Here is a 16,920-nt window from a genome sequence, read left to right as displayed (position 1 = left end):
CTAAACTGCAGTTAACAGAATGTGTTCAGAAATCAGTGATGTACAGTGCAGGCTTCTGATTCCCAGCAGTTCCCGTAGTGGGCTTATTGGAAAAAAAAAAAGTCCATGTCTGAGAATTGCATTAGTGAGATTTGGGAATATCTTTCAGGGACATTCTGGGTATTGTCTAGTGGAACTTTCAGGACTTATCTAACTCTACAGGGATATGTACCTTTGATTGATTTTCTATTGACCAGACTTCTTTAGTAAGGTAGAAATTTAGTTATTGTTAACTATAGAAATGCAAATACTTCTTGTCTATACCAAAGCAAATTAATTTTTTTTCTAGTAGATACACAATTGAATTTTTCCCCTGAAGAAACAACCTCAAACATTCTTTTATTGCCATGAACTGTACGGTCTAATATGGGAGCCACTAGCCACGTGTGGTTATTGACCACTTATAATGTCAAGTTTGAATTGAGATGTGCTATAAATATAAAGCACACACTAGATTTCAAAGACTCAATATTAAAAACTATGTTAAATATCTCATTTTAATTGTTTTTGTGACTATACCTTTTAATATTTGATATACTATATAAAATGTTAAGATCAGTTTGACTTATTTAGTTTTACCCTTTAAAAATTGGACTCCTAAACCTGCACTCCTATTTCATCGCAACACTTTTTACAATTGCTAAAATATGGAAACAACCTAAATGCCCAAAAAACAGATGACTGGATGAAGAAGTGGTATATACACAATGGAATACTACTCAGCAATCAAAAAAGATAAACTTATGCCATTCGCAGCAACATGGGTGGAGCTGGAAGGGATTCTGCTCAATGAAATAAGTCAGAAGGAAAAAGAAAAAATATCATATGGTTTCACTTATAGAAGGAACATAGGGGGTCAGAAAAAAAAGACAAAACTAGCAGTCAAACTATAAATCAGAGACAGTTGTCGGAGGAGGGAGAGGGATCAAAATGTGAGGGAAGAGCACAAGAGTCTATGGTGACGGTTCACAGGTGTCCTGGTGGTGATAATTTTGTGGAGACAACACCTGAGAGGAAAAATCAAATGTGCAAAAATGAACAATGATGTGAAAATATATAAATAAAAATGAAAGTAAGATAAAAATAAGACTCCTAAAAAATTTTAGATAACACATGAACCCCCATTACAGTTCTGTTGGATGGTGCTGCCCTATAGAATTTTAACTAGCTTTACATCTATTAGCAAGTTGAGTTCAGCATTACTGATTATATATACATATGTATATATATACACTTGTGTGTCTAAATTACATCAAAATACCATTAAAATGCTTGAATTGATAATAACCATCTTCCAGATTCCCGCATTAATGTGTTGAACTAAATCTTTGACACATCATTTTACATTTGCATTAGAATCATAGTTTTAACATACTTTAACACCAGTTCTACAGTTGTTCCAACAAACCCAATCTAAATCTGTTCTCTCAACCCTTCCAGTGATTATGTAAGGATATAATTCCCTACCTATTCCCTATATTCTTTTTTTTAATTATTTAACTTTTATTTTTATATTCCCCATACCATCACAACCCCCTTATTTTGACCCCAAGCCCTCCTTTCCCTGCCCCCCAAACCCATAGAGTGTCTCTGGTTCATAGTTGCTTGTTGATTTTGATATTTTTCTTTCTTATAGTTATTCTTTTTCCTGGTCCCTTATTTACGTTTTCTAGATTCCTGCTATGAGTGAGACCATCCGGTATTTTTCATTTTCTTTCTGGCTTATTTCGCTGAGCATGATCCCTTCCAACTCCATCCATGTTGCTGCAAATTGCATGTGTTTATCTTTTTTGAATGCTGAGTAATATTCCATTGTGTATATGTACCACATCTTCTTGATCCAATCATCTATTTTGGGCATTTGGGTTGTTTCCAAAGCTTAGCTATTGTGAATAGTGCTGCTATAAACATAGGGGTGCAGGTGCTCTTTGGAATTGATGTTTCTGTGTCCTTTGGGTAAATACCTAGGAGTGGAATTGCTGGATCATATGGGAGCTCTATGTTTAGTGGTTCAAGAAATCTCGACACACCTCTCTCCATAGTGGTTGGACCAGTTTGCACTCCCACCAACAGTGCAGAAGAGTTCCTTTTTCTCCACACCCTCGCCAACATTTGTTGTTGCTAGTTTTTTGAATATGTGCCATACTCACTGGTGTAAGATGATATCTCATGGTAGTTTTGATTTGCATCTCCCTGATTACAAGTGATGTTGAACATTTTTTCATATGCCTGTTGGCCATTTGCATTTCCTCCCTCAAAGACATCTTTACAGACACATCACCCAAAGCAGTGATAGTGAAGGCAAAGATAAACAGCTGGGACTACATCAAATTAAAAAGCTTCTGCACAGCCAAAGAGACAATAACAAAAACAAAGAGAAACCCCACCGACTGGGAGAACATTTTTGCACAAAACAGTAATGATAAAGGACTATTCTCTATACTCTAAAGGTGATAATGTGGTTTTCATTACCTGACATTATACCCTGAATGACACAGTAGTTTAAAATTGAATGTTTGCTATTTTCTAGAAACTGTGTTAAACACTTTATCAGAATGTCTCATTTAATCTTCGTAACAACTCTATGAGGTAGGCAACATACTCTCCATTTCATAGATGAGGCACTGAGAACTTAAGAAACTAGTCCAAGATCAGCACTTAGGAAATGGTAGCTGGACTGACAACCAGGCAGAATGATCCAGAATTCACTTCCATTACCACTGTGCCAGCAGCTATTTGCTTTCCACTAAATAGAACAGAAAGAATAATTTATCTGTCACTTTGCAGTGTCGAAGGTGAAGCTGCTTGTGGCAGGGAAACTCAAGCGCCTAGTCATGCCTTCACTTGTCTGCCTTCTCTGCTCCCAGGTCCTTTGAATCAGTTGTCTGGGTCCCAGAATGCTGGACATAGCTCATGCCTGTTTAGCTCTTCCAGGCCCTCTCCCAGTTGAACAGGTTAAATGATGTGCCATATTGCCCACGACGTCAGACAACTCTGCCAAGAGCAACAGGTCTTACTGATGGAACTGCACTAGAATTACGTGACTGAGGGTCACAGCTTGCTGAACAGCTGTCCTCCATCTTTGGCAGAGGCAGAGAACAATCACACTGTAATAAAAAGCACCTACTGTGTGTCATTGTGTTAGGTATTTATGCACATTAACTAATCTCAAGAAATCAGTGGTATATTAATCCATTTTAGGCTTGACATTAATTAGGTTTTTATGGATGTCTTGGGATTCCCTGGGTAATCACAGAACTCTTTACTAATTGTGGGCTACTTATCAGGTAGAAATTTTATCTCAAACATTATATCAAAACACCTTTAAAATGCTTATATTGACAATAAGAAATATACAGTATTGTCTACATATAACTGAATAAGGATACTTGCTAAAGAAAGGAGAAAGCAAAAATATTATGTACTATCCTTCCATTATTAATGCTAGTTTGAAAGCTTGAAGTAGGCAAGCAATTCAGTATTGTCCAGCATGCACCACGTCACCTTTTAATTCATTAGTTGTCTTTTCCTACTGTCTGCTTTTTTGCCATGGGCTACATTTTATACTGGTGCTACAGAGATATCAAAAGGATTATGCTGCCCCACTTTAGTCCCAGGAAATAGAATTGCTATGAATTATTAATAGAATTGGCTTTCTAGTGCTTTCTCATCTCTTTGTTTCAGAGAAGGATATCAGTCAAATGGAATTTTTTATATCATCTGAGGATCTTACTATATTTTGTAGGAAATGCTAGCAGATTTGAATTACAGAAGACAGTCCTGTGTTGATTTCCATTTCTGTATATGATGACTTTCCACACAGTGCATTCCCCTACACCTTTGTGATAGGTTAATAAGGCAGTTTTCAACTGAGCTCGTCAGAGCCCTTGGGCTTCCCCAGAGGTGCTCAGGTATAGCTGGGGGAGGTGTTCCCTTCCCCCACCAACCATCCCCTTGCATCAGAGAAGTACCTCACTTCAGTTATAAACATTAAGCTTTCATGCAAAATTATGTTGTAGGAAAGGATTTTTTGCGGAGCTAAAAAAATCCTGAGTTATTATGAAAGATACAACACTACATGTTTCTACATCTTTGGAATGCCAAAAAAACAAAAACAAAAAAAAAAAAAAACCCACAAAAAAAAAACCACCACAAAAAACTAAGGATTCTTATGTAATAAGTTGTCTCTGAGCATATACACTCACGCGTAGCCTGGACTTACAGATGATGGCAGGTCATGCCAATGGGTTTGCAGAAGAGATTTGGCTCCTGTGGTTTGTGCTATCCTGAACTCTGGATAAAGCCAGTTACCTTGTCTGTTTTAAGGGATTGAGAAGTCACAAGAAAGCAACAAAATTATGGGAGGGGCAAAAATTAATGAATCAATTCCACAAATAAACTTGGCCCATATGCAGGTTGCTAGATGAGACCCACAGGCCTCCCACATCCTGTAAAGCAGATGAACCTAACTGCCATGAGTAAAACACTTTATCATTTTCTGTAATACTATCTTTTTGACCATTCAAAGAGCTTAAAAACAGGTGAAGGTTTTTGTTTTGTGTGAGATAAAAATCAAAGCATTCAAAGGTCATGCTGAGGGCATCCTTCTGGTGCTGTCTGTGTAGGACCCTAGAAACATCCCTCCGCCCGTGCATGAAAGCTGCAGCCCTGAAGGGTATTCAGGTGAAAGTCTCACTATTGAGTTTGGACCTGAGTGTCCAGTATCACTGGGCATCTTGCTAGATAGATGTTGAGTTACAAAAGTAATGCCTTCGTAGAATTTGCATTCTAATGTGGAGGACATACAGTGAATATGTAAGCAGTTATGTAAACATTGCTACTGGGGGTGTGCATCTTTTGATAGGGGCAGGGGCAGTCAAGAAGACTCTCTGCAAGTGCATGTGCATTTGAGAAGGCCACAGCTGGCCTCTTTGCAGGCTGCCAAGGCCCATAAATGGGTGGCACTGTGTTTGATGGCTGAACATGTGCCATCTGCACCAACTGCTTAGAAAGACTGAAAACCCTGAGGGTTAAAGTACTTGTATAGTTGGCTGCCTGGATGGGAACAGAAAAGCACAGCACAGTTAATGTATTAAATGAATGGATTTTTTCCCTTGGTCAGTTAACATTTATCAGCACTGTATTTTACTCATTTTTCAAATGTGAAGATGGTCTGAAAAATACCTTAAAGTGGGTCTCCCTGTGGTGCAGGTGGTTGAGCACCGCACTGTGAAGCTGTCCACAGCCTCTGCAGTGCGGGTTCAATCCCTGCCAGCCGGCGAGAATCCCACATAGCGAAGCAGACCTCTCCTGTCGCCCACTGCTCCCCTCATCAGTGTATTTCTTCAGTCTGCCTGTTTGCTCCCTGCTCTGTCTCTGGTGAATCCTCTCACCCTCCCACGCATCTGGCCTGTACTCTGGTTCTTGTATAAAAATAAATAAAAATTTAAAAAAATACCTTAAAGTAATACAGGCAACATCATTGTCCTTTACTATTTTATGAAAGAATGTTTTAATAATTGTGTGTAATCAAACATGTAAGAAGTGCATCATCATGAACTTCGCTCTTCCATTATTTATAATTATTTAAGGCAACATGATTTTGGTACAAAATGAAACAAAAATTAGTTTAATTTTCAAAATATCTACATAAGGCATTTAAAATACATGAGAGTGAAGGGAGATGAACACCCAGTAACATGCCTTCTGGAAATAGAACTGTCTGATCTATATTCTTGCTTTTATTAATTGAACCTTCTTGCTTTTTTAAATCGCTCAGTGGGTCACTTAAATAAAACACACATGCACACAAAGCACATGCAGATTTATGGTGGAAATATTAGACTTCAGTCTCTTTCAAAGGAATATAATTCGCCCATCTTCCCAATCATCCATTCAATATTTACCGAGTCTGCTAAACTAATAGGTAAAATATGCTGGGGCCAGAGCTGTGTGTTGTGGTTGTGTGACCCCTTGGCTGGAAATGTGACCGTTCACATTTCTTTCTCAGCACAATTACTGTAGCAATTCTCTGAAAGGCACATTTAGAGAGCCTAAAATAAAGAGCAATCTGAAATTATCCAGTATAGATAAAAATTGACTAAAAGAATGAATTCCAAATAAATACATGGGTAGTTTACCTGGGAACTCAAAAGGAAAGAAATGAAAAGCTTTCATACAACTCAGGAAGTTCCATAAGATACCTCATTACAGGGCCTCCCCTGGTGGCATAGGTGGTTGAGCGCAGCACTGTGAAGCTGTCTGCAACCTCTGCAGTGCTGGTTCGATTCCCTGCCTGCCGGCGAGGGTCCCACATAGCGCAGCAGACCTCTCCTGTCTCACCCTCTGCTCCCCTCAGCAGTGTATTTCTTCAGTCTGCCTGTTCTGTCCCTCTCTCTGTCTCTGGTGAATCCTCTCACCCTCCCACACATCTGGCCTGTACTCTGGTTCTTGTACAAATAAATAAATCTTTAAAAATAAATAAATAAATAAAAGGGGATTTTAAGGAAGTGGAAAAAACATCTTGTAGACTTTCTTCGACAAGTAAGACTTTTACAAATAAAAAAAAATAATATGGTGTGGGGCAGGTAAATAGTAGAAGAACTTCTGGACATTAAAATGTATTTTAAGGCTATAATTATTAAAATAGTTCAGCCTCCCCTGGTGGCACAGTGGTTGAGCGCTGGGTTGTGAGGCTGCCCACAGCCTCTGCAGCGCCAGTTCGATCCCCGGCCACTGGTGAGGGTCCCACAAAAAAAAAAAAAATTAAATAGTTTAGTTTAGAAATTAAATAAAGATATCAAGCCACATCTAGAAAAAGATTCAGAAAAATATATACTTATTATGTGACAAAAATTGTGATGGGAAAATGTCTAACTATTCAAAATTAAGATTTTTTTCATTTAATGAAATCCACATGGATTAAAGACAAATACAAAGGATAAAGTCATACTTTGTATCAAAGGTGTTATATTTTGAACATAGACTCTACTCCCTCCTAAACCCCACATGTCAGTAAAAAAGGATTTTTTTAAAAAAAAAAGCTGAAACATCTACAAGAATACAAGAATACAGAATCTTTGGAAATTAGAAAACAGATGAGCTGGTGGTTTTATAGATCTGAATCATAAGCCCGCTATGGAGAAAGCAGAGAAATGATCTATTAACACCCCTGCAAGGCTCAGGTCAATGGAAGTGGGCAGAAAGGTGGGGCCAAAAAACAAAAACAAAAAAAACAGGACTGATTAAAAATCTGTTTAATAAAGTTACCCCCGATTCTACACTAGGGAGCAGGTGCCTGGCCTGTTCAGGTGGAAACTAGAATTTGATGCTCTGAGTAGGATGTTATAGGTGCAGTTGAAAAAAATGAAGCAGTGTTGAAAATAGAGAGTTCAGTGAGCAGTACACAGTGAATGTTGAGGCCTTGACCTTCCCAGACCCCCATAACACACACAGCCAAATCTATACTCTCTGTGCAGCATATTAGACATATCTTCCTTGGAGACTCTGACCAGTCCAAGAGAAAAGACAAAACCAGAGACTCCCTGGTGATGGTTTACTCAACTCACCACCATAAATCTAGACCACAGTGCTGCAGCTACCGAAGGAAAGTCCACTTCACATTGGGGGATGGGGTCTCCCACATTTCCATCTCTCATCTGTTGAATCTGCCTCTCAGGTGGATCTTCCCCACTGGGAAGCCTTTCGCTCGGTGGTAATCCCTGGCTGCATTGGCATGGACAGGCTGGCAGGACAGCCTTGAAGGAGGTGTGTGGCCTTACAAGCAGGCCCATTTGCAGCCCTTTGGTATCCAGTTTAACCTCAAGGGCTCTTGTTGCTCTTCAGCAATTCTTTGTTAATGCTTATGGAAATTATTAATACCTTTTTTCACCACTTTCTTTAATCTCTAATTTCTTTTTTTAATAAACATAAAATATATACTTATTTATATATTTAATATATATTTTTTAATCATTGTTCATTTTTGTAAAATGTATGCTTGTTTGCTTTCTCCTCTCAGGTGTATTCCTCATAAAATTCCCACCACCAACTCATCCTTGAGCCATCACCATAGTCCCTTGTGCTCTTCCCTCCTCTGTTTTGATCCCTCTGCCTCCCCCTCCCTTGCAGAATGTCTGATTTATAGTTGCCTGCTAATTTTGTTTTTTTATTTATTATTGTTTTTTTTCCTGATGCCTTCCTTGGTTCCCCTATTTTTGTCCTATAAGTGAAACCATCCAATTTTTTTCTTTGTCCTTCTGACTTATTTCACTGAGCATAATCTCTTCCAGCTCTATACATGTCACTGTAAATGGCATGAGTTTATCTTTTTGGATCACTGAGTCGTATTCCATTGTGTATATGTACCACGTCTTCTTGATCCAGTCATCTATTTTTGGGCTTTTGTTTTGTTTCCATATCTTACCTATTGTAAATAGTGTTGCAATAAACATAGGGGTGCAGGTATCCTTAATTAGTGTTTTTTGTGTCCTTTGGGTAGATTCCTAGGAGTGGAATTGCTGGGTCATAAGGTAGCTCCATTTTTTAGTAGTTTGAGGGTCCCTCACACAGCTTCCCATAGTGGTTGGACCAGTTTTTATTCCCACCAGCAGTGCTGTAGCGTTCCTTTTTCTCTACATCCTCACCAACATTTGTTGTTGCTAGTTTAATATGTGCCATCCTAACTGGTGTAAGGTACTGTCTCATTGTGGTTTTGATTTCCCTGATGATAAGTGATGTTGAACATATTTTTATATACCTGTTGGCCATTTGCATTTCCTCTTTGGAGAAGTGTATTTTTAACTCTACTGCCCATTTTTTTTGACTGGATTGTTTACTTTGTTTTTGTTGAGTCGTGTGAGCTCTTTGTAGATCTTTGTGATCAGTCCCTTATCAGTTGTATTGTGTGCAAAATTTTCTCCCAATCAGTAGGGTGTCTCTTTGCTTTGGTTAATATCTCTTTTGCTGTACAAAAGCATTTTAGTTTGATGTAATCCCAGTTGTTTATCTTTTCCTTCACTTTCTTTGCTTTGGGGGATGAGTCTTTAAAGATGTTACTGAGATGTATGTCATGTAATGTTTTGCCTATATTTTCTTCTATATATTTTATGATTTCAGGTCTTATGTTCAATTCTTTCATCCATTTTGAGTTGTGTTTTGTGCATGGCCTAAGGTACTAGTCTAGTTTCATTCTTTTGTATATAGCAGTCCAGTTTTCCTAGCACCAATGGTTGAACACTATCCTTGTTCCATTGCATTTCTCTGTACAGAAAAGACAATAGTTTAAACAACATATATGGAGAGCAATTGGATCTGAAGAGGATTTCACAAATAATCTCTAATTTCTGTCTCATCTCCCTAATCCTCAGTAAGTTACCTTACCTCTTAATTCACCAGAGGCTATCTCATATGAAATCCTCTTCAGATCTAATTGCTCTCTATATATGTTGTTTTAACCTGTTGTCTTTTCTATGCAGAGAAGATGTGTCCTCAGTTGTATGGCTTTTCTATACAGAATGAGTCTACTGACCTCAGGATTCTGTTCTTTGCAATCTGTCCCAGGGCCTTGTCTACCAGTTAGCCCTCCTGTGTGCTGCATCCTGAGTCCACTCCCTTTGCCGGCATGTGAGAAAATGTGTAGGAGGTACTTTGATGGCCACTGAGATTCCCTTTCAGGAAATGAGTGGGAAGTGGTCCCCACTCATCAGCCCTCTTCAGAAACTGTCTCAGCACAAGGAGCCACTTCACCAAAGGTCATTCATCCTTCTCTGGGCAGCTCTCTGACTGTTATGTGGAGGACATGAAGACCCAGACTTTCTCACCTTGTGCATTGGCTGAGGTCCTCATTGAGGCTGCATTCTGCCCAGCTTCTTCCTCAGTCTACTCCTGGCTTCTTATGGTTGCTAAACCAAAGAGCATACCTCATCAACTTCCTGTATGCTAGCCTCCAGCTCAGGGTCTCTGCCTGTGGCTACCCTCTTTATGAGGGTATGTCTGTAAGACATGGTCATTGAAAAATCATTTGGGTAGTACCAAGTTACCTTCTTAAAAGGGCATTCCCTTTTAAAAAGTTTGCATTCCCATCAACAATGCAGAAAATTGCCTATACTCTAACTCCACTACTAGAAATCATCAAACATGCAAATCTTTGCCAAATCTCCAGATGGTGTCTCATTTTTGCTTTATTTTTTTCCATTATGTGTAAGAGTGAGAATGTTTTCATATTTAATGGCCATGTATATCTTTTTATCTGCTTATGTTCTCTATCCATTTTTCTATTATATGACCATCATTTTACACACTGATTTTTTTTTCCTAGCACGTTTTCTTATTTTATTAAATCTTGCTAATATTCTTTAAGGGAGAAACATGCAGAAGAGAAGGCTACAGCAAAGAAATTTTCTTTTTTATGAATTAAGAAGCCACTAAGTTGCTCATTACCTTCAAGTGATGCTCTTTATCTTTATCCTGGGGCTCCACATAATATTCAGCACCCACAGTTAAACACAAAATCAGCAACTCTCTCATGTGAATCCTTTAATTACATAACAACAAAGGAGTCATTGTTTGAAAAGCCACCCATGTGTCTCCACATTTCACTGCATGCCCTTGGGTCCTTTAGTCCTAATGCAGCCAGCTTCTTGTGGACAGTTTCTAAAGGCATCCTTTCAATCTTCCATTTTCATAATCTGAAAGTTCTATTTTACTATGTCTATGAGATACATGGGCCATGTGTTAATGGACCATGTCTGATGGTCATCTGACCTCTTAGTACACTGAACACTCAATCCTACGGCTGGTTTATATATTGATTTTTAAGTGCTCTTTATATAGCAACTAAGTTATCCAGTGTGTTGTTTTTGACTTTGCTCAAGACATTATTTTTGGATATTTTTAATTAGTTACCACAGTATTTTTGCTATGTTTCTTAGTTTATAAGATTTAAAAAATTCATAATATTTTATTCAAAACTTAGTTCAGATGTCATTGCTATCACAAAGATATCTCTGTCCAGATGCACTCCACAAGGATGCACCTTGGCCAGAAGTTAACTCTTCTTTCATTTATATAAGTCATGGTACACATTATGTTACACCTTATATTACAGCTATTTTTATTACTCTACAGCTGTTTTCATTAGATTGTAGATTACTGAGGGAAGGAGCCCTGTTTTGTGTATTTACATATTTATTCCAGTATCTAGAATAGGCCTGTAGTTACTTTGTTAATAAATGTGGTAATAATTGATATTTAAATAAGTAAAAATGTTCATCTCCTCTCCCAAATAAATCTAATTTTATTTTAATGTTTATGGAAAATTACATTTAATTATTTCATATCTCTCTATATCATCCTCTCCACATATACATAAAATACTTATTGCTGAATTCTTCCTGTATAAGACCTAGGTATTAATGGTCTTAGGTGTTTTATTTCTTTTTCAAAGCCTGGAACTTCATTTTTTAATACTTTATTTTATATAATTCTTATATCATTTTCATCTTTGCACAATGTATGCATTTTCATTATGGTTATATTCCCCATACAATTGTGCCCCTCCTTATCCTTATTTTGACTCTAGTCCTTCCTCTCCGTGCCCCTTCCCTACCCCCCCCCACCATTATGTGTCTCTGGTTTACTGTTGCTTGTTGATTCTGATTTTTACTTTGTATTGATTAGTCTTTTTCCTGGTCTCTTATTTAAGTTTTCTAAATTCCTGCTATGAGTGAGACCATTGGTATTTTTCTTTTTCTTTCTGGCTTATTTCACTGAGCATGATCCCTTCCAGCTCCATCCATGTTGCTGCAAATTGCATGTGTTTTCTTTTTTGATTGCTCAGTAATATTCCATTGTGTATATGTACCACATCTTCTGGATCCAGTCATCTATTTTTGGGCATTTGGGTTGTTTCCAAAGCTTAGCTATTGTAAATAGTGCTGCTATAAACATAGGGGTGCAGGTGCTCTTTGGAATTGATGTTTCTGTGTCCTTTGGATAAATACCTAGGAGTGGAATTGCTGGATCATATGGAAGCACTATGTTTAGTAGGTCAAGAAATCTCCACACAGCTCTCCATAGTGGTTGGACCAGTTTGCACTCCCACCAACAGTGCAGGAGAGTTCCTTTATCTCCACAACTTTGCCAACATTTGTTGTTGCTAGTTTTTTTTATTATGTGCCATTCTCACTGGTGTAAGATGGTATCTCATTGTAGTTTTGATTTGCATTTCCCTGATTACAAGTGATGTTGAACATTTTTTCATATTCCTGGTGGCCATTTGTATTTCCTCTTCAGTGAAGTTTCTTTTTAGCTCTTCTGCCCATTTTTTGACTGGATTATTTTCTTGGTTTTTGTTAAGTCTCATCAGCTCTTTATAGATTTTTGTGATTAGCCAAAGCTCTCCTGAAAAAAAAAGAAGGGAATGGAGGCATCACACTCCCACTTCAAACTATACTACAAAGCCATAGTCATCAAAACTGCATGGAATTGGAACCAGAACAGACACATGGACCAAAGGAACTGAATAGAAAATCCAGAAATAAACCCACAGATTTATGGTCAACTAATCTTTGACAAAGGAGCAAAGAATATTCACTGGAGCAAAGAAAGTTTGTTCAATAAATGATGCTGGGAAAACTGGGTCACTACATGCAAAAGAATGAAGCTTGACTACTACCTCACACTACACACAAAAACCAAATCAAAATGGATTAAAGAACTAGACATAAGACCTGAAACCATAAAATAGATAGAAGGAAATATAGGCAAAACACTACATGACATGCACCATAAAGACATCTTTACAGACACATCGCCCAAAGCAGTGATAGTAAAGTCAAAGGTAAACAGCAAAGATAAACTACATCAAATTAAAGAGCTTCTGCACAGCAAAAGAGACAATAACCAAAACAAAGAGAAACCCCACCGACTGGGAGAAATTTTTTGCACACAACACTAATGATAAAGGACTGATCACAAAAATCTACAAAGAGCTGATGAGACTCAACTGGAACTTCATTTTTTTTAATTGAGGTAGTATTGTTTTACTACACCATGTATGATTTAGGGGTATAGATTCATACATCTATGTTTTAAAGGGGGAAATAACCTAATATCAAATAATCAGGAGATTACAGTGCTTAATTTATCATTAACTTGCTCCCCATAGTTATAAAACTCTGGTATTCTTTATATATGTCATTATATGAAAAAATATTTTTAAGTATCATATTATTTACAAAAGTTACTTAGTAACAGTAGTCTCCTGTTAATACTGTTATGGGTTCATTTTTACCTAGTCCAGATGTGTTTTATATGCTAATTTATTTATGTATTTGTTTTTTGTAGGAAGTCCTGGCTGAGCAAAGTGGGGAGCCCCAGTTCTCGAATTGACCGTGCGGACTTTTCCAATGAAAAAACCATCTCTAAACTTGATTACTCTAATTTTAGTATTCGGTATTAGAAGAGAAACAGACACTGGAATGCTTATGGTTGTAGAAAATACACTATTATTCCTTAGTCTATAGACTGATAATGAAATAGTTTTATTTAAGTATGTTTTTAACAAGAAAAAAACAGTATTCTAAAATAAAAATTGTCATTACCACATAATTCATCGAATATTTTAAGCTTGTCTCATGAAATCTTGAGTTCTAATGAAAATTATAGCATGTATGTTATTTAGCTTGCCATAAGATAAAGTTAATATTGTGAAAAAACAAACAAGAATGTAAAATAAGGGTATGTCATTGATTTATTAATTAAAAATTATTGTTAGGTATGTTGTCTGCATTGAATTCTAAAATCTTCTGAATAATTTATTATAGTTGAGTAATTTATTAACAATAACAACAAGAAAAAACAGTGGTTAGATATAAATATATATAGTGAGCAGTTTAATCACAATAGAGTTTTGAGTTCTGGTTAAATAATAACATGATCCAGCACTTACATTGGAGAAACTTAATGCTTTCTATACACTGTATCATTCTGTATAGTGAACAGATGAGTGATGGTGACCGATAAGGACCCACAGTCTTCATCTGGCAAGGAGCCAGATTTGTATCAGCAACTGCCCATGACAGATTTCCAGTTAATCAAAAAAGAAACTGAGAATCTAAATAACTCATTATCCCACATACCTGCCCTATCATTTGGAGATTTTCACACATAAATGATAATTAAGAAACAGACAATTTTAAGGGGAAGGCTCATTTGTATACCATAGAATTATACTATGGAGAAAGGAAGACCTTTAACTCAACATACCAGGGAATTTCAAATATTGTAGGTATTATATATATCTTTTAATGATTTGTAGATTTTTATAACAATTGAGTCCTTCATTAAAACAACATTTTACATGAAATTGAATACATAAAATAAGTGAAAATTAAAAAGTACAAGTACTATGTTTGGAATAGGGTTTGGAGCTCCTGGAACCCTGCATACCTGGTCTGACCTTCCCCCCTTGCATTTTGGCCTTCTTGGACAATTTCCAAACCCTTGGGCACATAGGTTGAAACTACCATTCTACTATGTTAGAAATATCCTTTGCTACTCTCCATAGCATGGAGAAAGAATTAGGGCCTCACTCCTACCTGCTGCAAGGTTAAAGCTGAAGAAAGAGACGGTGGCTGATTTTGTTCAATTGAAAGGTTAACTATGGGAAATGATAATGTTGATATCAAATATATATTAAGATCTCACAATATTAGGGAATGACAAAGATTTAGCTTTCCAATATACGTGAAATAAAGGAATAACAACAGTTCCTATTATTTTAATATTGTCATTTTTTAAGTATTATGTGTCAAATATGCAAGAGAATCTATTGTGATATTCATTTGAGTTTTGCTCACCTTAAACTTCCCCACTCCTAGTTCAGGAAGGTAGACAATAAATTTAAAAAATGAAGCTTTTTTGAGTAATAAATCAAAAGGGGGGAAAAAAAGAGTATACAAGTCTTGTGTTCCCTTATCTCAGGGAGACTTTTCATGCCAGATACCCTAAGACAACTTTTCTTCCAAGGTTAAATGGATGGCATTTGTGAATTCTTTTTGCCTAGTGGGTAAATAAGAAGTAGAAGTAGCAAGAGACAAGGGGACATTGGGATTATCCAGCACTTTGGAAAGGAACCACTGGCTGTGGAATCCCTTAGAGAGGGACCCATGGTACCTATCCAGAAGCAGATGTGGTAAACCTGGAGGAACTGGATCCTGCACCAGGGGCTCCCAGCCTAGTTAGATTGCTGTCCCCAAAAATGCTGCACAGCATCTTGATTACAAGAGATGTAGTGGCTTGGATTACTATCATGGCAAATGGTATGGACTGGGGACAAGGCAAGTTTTTCCTCAATGTTCTCCCTGCCTGAACACTAAAATGGTTCTCCTGGGAGAGGGCGCAAAGCACCAGGGATGACTTAATTTAATTTCCCACCTCCCAGATAGTATCTGACTTGAAGTAGGTCAATTTGACTTAGAGAAAATAAAATATATCTCTCTCATACAATTACATTTGAAAAATAAAGCCAGAATCTCTTTACACATAGAAAGGCTGGATGATTTTAGGAAAATATGGTCTCAAAAATGACACTTCTGGGCCTCCCTGGTGGCGCAAGGGGTTAAGATGCAAACTATGAAGCTAGCCACAGCCACTGCAGCACGAGTTCAATCCCTGGCCAGGGAGCTCCTGACTCGCCCGCTGCTTCCCTCAGCAGTGTATTTCAGTCAGTCCATCTGTTCTGCTCCCCATTCTGTCTCTGGTGAATCCTCTCACCTCCCATACCTCTGGCCTCTACCCCAGTTGTTGTATGCATAAATCTTTTTAAAAATGATACCTCACTTTTTATTACCCCAATATCCTTGATTATCCCTTTCATAACTCTAAGAAAATCATACTTTGCTGGCACAATCTTCTACCTGCACAAAATAAATTATACTAATCAAGGTTGCTTAATGATTAGGAAATAACTAAATTCTATTACTGGGTAGAAAATGTAGAAATTGATTTAAAAATGGGTGTTCATGAATGGATAGCAAACAAGAGAAATAAAGGTAAAGAAATACAAAAAATGTGTTATAGAGACCAGATAACATAAGCTTACAGAAAGAATTTTAAATTTAGGTATTATGTTTTAGATAATAACAAACCTTGATAGAATTAGAATAAGAAATTTTTAAGGCAAAGAAAAAAATTAAGCAAAGATGTTTATCTCCTTTAGTGACTATCAACCAGGAGTCTCAACCCTCTGCATACCTATTCCCCTCCCCTCAAGAAACAACATCAGAATTGGGAGGGGGTATTGAATGATTATTTTCCATATTTATATAAAATAACTCTTTTTAAAAGGCTAATTCAAAAAGTAAAACTCAATAGAATCTTTCTGGCTGGAAGGAAAAGTAAAAGACTGACTCTTTACAAATGGGTACAGAGAACAAATGGGTGTGAAGGAGACAAGAGATATTTTCATTAGGAAGGGTGTGGGCTTCTGAGGTTGAGAAGAAGAAATCCAAGTTTCATCTGACTCTGGGAATCTCTGAGTGCAGAGAACTACCCTCCATCCTGAAGAATATAATTCAAAAGTAGGTTCTTATGTTAGAGAGAAAAGAAGCCCCAAAGGAGTGAGTTAGCATGTGGGGGTAGACATATAAAAACACACATATCTGACTTGCTGGAAGTTGGTTACCATGTTTTGACCAAATATTTTCAAATTTGTCTACCAAAAGAATTTTTCATAAGTAGATATATTAAAATTCATAGAGACAACAGATAATCAGAATTCACTTCCAAAAATTAGCTTGTATTTGAAAGTATATAATCCACAAATATATTTTTATAATCACTCTCCTAGCCTCTATTAATATAGATTTCAAAGAGTAT

At 37.1% G+C, this 16,920-nt stretch overlaps 1 protein-coding gene across 1 annotated transcript in view; it reads left to right on the top strand.

The window, feature by feature from the left end:
* ACYP2 (acylphosphatase 2) overlaps window positions 1–13,501 on the top strand; it is a gene marked incomplete at both ends in the record, with an annotated part of 127,003 nt that extends 113,502 nt beyond the window's left edge. The window contains one exon of the mRNA XM_084235681.1: window positions 13,387–13,501. Coding sequence (XP_084091807.1) covers window positions 13,387–13,501 — 115 coding nt within the window. The remainder of the gene's footprint in view (window positions 1–13,386) is intronic.
* Window positions 13,502–16,920: the final 3,419 nt, after the last annotated feature.

This window comes from Talpa europaea (genome assembly GCF_964194135.1).
Source record: "Talpa europaea genome assembly, chromosome: 6".
Lineage (NCBI taxonomy): Eukaryota > Metazoa > Chordata > Mammalia > Eulipotyphla > Talpidae > Talpa > Talpa europaea.
The sequence above is the reverse complement of the archived record's forward strand: the minus strand, read 5'-3'. Positions and strand labels throughout refer to the sequence as shown.